This window comes from Sceloporus undulatus, chromosome 7, assembly GCF_019175285.1.
Source record: "Sceloporus undulatus isolate JIND9_A2432 ecotype Alabama chromosome 7, SceUnd_v1.1, whole genome shotgun sequence".
NCBI lineage: Eukaryota > Metazoa > Chordata > Lepidosauria > Squamata > Phrynosomatidae > Sceloporus > Sceloporus undulatus.
In genome coordinates this window covers 26496680-26500873 of record NC_056528.1, presented here as the reverse complement: position 1 = coordinate 26500873, position 4194 = coordinate 26496680, and the positions used below count along the sequence as shown (strand labels likewise).

Here is a 4194-nt window from a genome sequence, read left to right as displayed (position 1 = left end):
CTATCTATCTATCTATCTATCTATCTATCTATCTATCTATCTATCTATCTATATCTCATGTCCTCTACCTTGCAGGGCTGAAATTCGATATGAAATACATGAATTTCCGAGTCAAAGCTTGCAATAAAGCGGTGGCCGGAGAGTTCTCGGAGCCGGTCACTTTGGAGACAAGAGGTGGGTAAAATCGTGGAGAATGGGATTTACGGAGAAATTGTGTAGCAAGAGGGAGTGGGTTAGGAAAATACTGAGGGTTTTCCCCCTCCAAGGAGTGGCATAAGTAACAGAAGAAATAATGGGCATCAGTTGGAACAGATGCAACAGTTTCCAAAATACTAAGAATAATACTAAGAAAATAATAGGGGAATAATATGAGTCATTAGAGCTTCCTTCGAGATTGGCCTGACAAACTTCTTTGTGTGCATAGTCTTTTGAGGGTTTTTGGGGCTCTGTGGCCATGTTCTAGATGAGTTTATTCCTGATGTTTCGCCTGCATCTGTAGCTGGCATCTTCAGAGAAGCTACCAGCCGCAGATGCAAGTGAAACATCAGGAATAAACTCATCTAGAATATGGCCAAATAGCCCGAAAAACCCACAAAAGACTATGGATGCCGGCCATGAAAGCCTTCGACTTCACATTCTTTTTGTGCCTTTAAGTCATTTCCAATTTATGGTGACTCTCAGGCAAGTCTATTGTGGGGTTTTCTTAGCAAGGTTTGTTCAGAGGAGGTTTGCCATGGCCTTCCTCTGAGGTGGAGAGTCTGTGACTTGCCTAAGATCACCCACTGGGTTTCATGACTGAGCTGGGAATCGAACCCGGGTCTCCAGAGTTGTAGTCCAACACTCAAACCAAATGGGAAGGGCCTAAATGGGAAGAGGCCCTGCTGTGTGGATTTCTCTGAACTGGTCCCATTTGTTAGCATTGGCTTTTCCCTGTCCTCAGCCTTCATGTTTCGCCTGGATGCCGCCACCAGCCATCAGAACCTCAAAGTGGAAGACCTCTGTGTGGAATGGGATGCCATGGGCGGGAAGGTGCAGGATATCAAAGCCCGGGAAAAGGATGGAAAGGGCCGCACCGCATCCCCAGTGAATTCTCCAGCCAGGTAACCCTTCATCTTTGGGTTTTCTCTGCTGTGTTGGCATCCTGGAAACCTTATTCTTTAGGGATTGCAGCTCCTAGAATACTCCTGACCGAGGGATAGAATCATAGAATTGGAAGCAACCCCAAATGTCATCCAGTCCAACTCCCTGCCATGCAGGGAAACACATTCCTGATGTGGCTAGAAGAGAAAGACAGGACTGACATTGGTCCCCCGCACCCTCAAATGCAGTACCTCGATCTCAAAGGGGGCTGCTTCACTCTTTCTTCTCTGTCTTTTCTTTTCCTCGCAGGTGTGTGCAGTCCCCAAAAAGGATGCCAACCGGACGTGGCGGAAGGGACCGCTTCACGGCCGAATCCTACACAGTATTGGGTGAGGATCAGATCAGTTTCCCAACATAGTTGCCAGCTTCTGACTTTATATCAGTATCCCTCTCCAATGTAGTGTATAGTAGTTTGAGTGTTGGATTAGGACTCTGGAAGGCCAGGGTTCAAATCCTGCTCAGCCATAGATGTCACCATCCATGTCTGAGCAGACAATCTCTCAGCCTTAGATGAAGTCTATAGCAAACTGGATAATTCTTGGTGCCATTCTGTTGAGCAGCCGTTGTGTGCCTTCAAGTCACTTCTGACTTACGCAACCCTAAGGCAAACCTATTAGGGGATTTTCTTGTAAAGATTTGTTCAGAGAGGGTTTGTCATTGCCCCCCTCTAAAGCTGAGAGACTGTGAGTTGCAAGCGAGGATTCGAACCCTAGCCTCCAGAGTCATAGTCCAGTGCTGAAACTACTATGCCACACTGACTCTAAAGTATAGGATGCACACCCACAATGTGCCACCACAATGCAAAGTATAGAATATGCAACCATAATGCAAAGTACTGGGTGCACAACAGCAATGATAAATAACAACACAAAATGTCAAGTGCGTGCCCACAATGTGCAAATGCGACACAAAAGTATAGACTGAAAAACCGCAGTTCAAAGTATTGGATGCAGAACCCCAATGTGAAATCACAAGGCAAAGCATAGGATGCTTTGCACAATCGCAATGAAAGCATAGGATGCACAAGCACAATGTGCCCTCATGACCCAAAGTATAGAGTGCACAAGCACAATGGTATGTATTGGATGCACAGCAGCAATGCACAAGCACAATGCAAAATGTAGGGTGTACAACCACAATGCGAAGTACTAGGTGCACAACAACAATGCTTGACCACAATGAAAGTATAGGAAGCACCACCACAATGCAAAGTATATGACAGAGAGCCACAATGTACAATCCTAATGCAAAGTATAGAATGCGCGATCCCAATGGTAAATAGAGAATGCACAACCCCAAAGCAAAGTACAAGAGGCACAACCACAATGTGGAGTGCACAGCTTGCAAAGACGAGGCACAGCTGAACATATTCTGTGTATGCAACTCTGCATCCACTCCTATCAACACAATACAATATGCCAGTGGAGTAATGGTGACTTTTTGGGCCCATGTAGATAGTGTGAGTCTCACATGTCTATGTCCTTAAGTCAATTCTGGCCAATATCTGGGTCTCACATATGTGACACCATGATAATTCTGAGAAGGGGATGTCATGGAGGCACTCTCTCGCTTCCAGCCTCTTTCCCATGCCATCTTCCTTGCTCTTTCTCACAGGAGACACCCTGATCGATGGCGGAGACCACTACTGGGAGGTGCGCTACGACCGCGACAGCAAAGCCTTTGCAATTGGGGTGGCCTACCGGTCTCTGGGCAAGTTTGACCAGCTGGGAAAGACCTCCTCCTCTTGGTGCCTCCACCTCAACAACTGGCTCCAAGTCAGCTTCACAGCCAAACACAACAACAAAGCAAAGGTCTTAGAAGTGCCAGTTCCGGACATCATCGGTGTCTACTGCAATTTCCATGAAGGTGAGTCCCTCAAGGATCTATCTATCTATCTATCTATCTATCTATCTATCTATCCATCCATCCATCCATCCATCTCCATATATATATACCATAGGAATTGCTAGGTCCTCCAGCACAATTCTATGGCCATAGAATCACACTAAAGGACCTAGACATTACCAGAGAAGTGTTCTCTCTAGGAATCATTAGGTCAGTGATGGCAAACCTATGGCACGCGTGCCAGAGGTGGCACTCAGAGCCCTTTCTGTGGGCACACATGCTGTCGCCCTAGCACAGAGTTTGCCAGTTTCTTACTAGAAAGCCAGAGGGATGTGGCAATTTGCAATAAATAAATGAGGTCTGGGTTGCAGTTTGGGCACTCGGTCTGTAAAAGGTTGATCATCACTGCGCTAGGTCTTGCAGCACGACTTTATGGTCAACTTTCATCATAGAATCATATTGGAGGATGCAGAGATTACTAGAGAGATTACTAGGTCCTCCAGCATGATTCTGTGGTCAATTTCCACCATAGAATCATGCTGGAGAACCTAGAAGTTACTAGAGAAGAAGCCAATGGAGCGTTGAAACTTGCATCATGCATTTTGTGCATTTTGGTTGGACCCATAAAGATATTGCTCTTTGGTGGATTTGGGAATTTATTGTATCTGGGCTTGTGACACTTCTCAGTGGCATATGGCTGTCCATGGTCAGAAACAGGACGCTGGAATGGATACGTAGTTTGGTACAACCCAACAAGGCTCTTTATGGATCTTGGATCATTTCCTCCTCTCCAATGGATTATCTCTCAACCTGGATGCTATCTGTCTCATCTCTTCCTATTTTGTTCCTTTCCAGGTTTCCTCTCGTTCTACAACGCTAAAACCAAGCAGCTGCTCCATACGTTTCGGTCCAAATTTACCCAACCGGTTCTTCCGGCTTTCATGGTGAGAGTTTTGGGGAAAGAGCGGTTGTGCGGTTTCCCGGTATTTGCTCCAATAAATAAATAAATTCAGCACTGCCCAAGAATTGTAGCTTCGATTTAAAGAAAGGAAAAGTATCTAGTCCTCAGGACTGTAGAAGGAAGCAGGATAAGGCAGATGCTGAAGGAACCAGAGATCTAAGAAATGCTTTTAATGCAAATTAATTAGCTTTGTTAACATTGCAGGAAATGTTCTGAACTAATAAATGAGATCCTTTGGGAGAAGCAGG

At 45.6% G+C, this 4194-nt stretch overlaps 1 protein-coding gene across 1 annotated transcript in view; it reads left to right on the top strand.

The window, feature by feature from the left end:
* Positions 1 to 4194, top strand: part of FSD1 (fibronectin type III and SPRY domain containing 1) — a 10398-nt gene that overhangs the window by 5324 nt on the left and 880 nt on the right. The window contains exons 8-12 of the mRNA XM_042479611.1: positions 76 to 174; positions 941 to 1100; positions 1390 to 1469; positions 2755 to 3006; positions 3841 to 3929. Coding sequence (XP_042335545.1) covers positions 76 to 174; positions 941 to 1100; positions 1390 to 1469; positions 2755 to 3006; positions 3841 to 3929 — 680 coding nt within the window. The remainder of the gene's footprint in view (positions 1 to 75; positions 175 to 940; positions 1101 to 1389; positions 1470 to 2754; positions 3007 to 3840; positions 3930 to 4194) is intronic.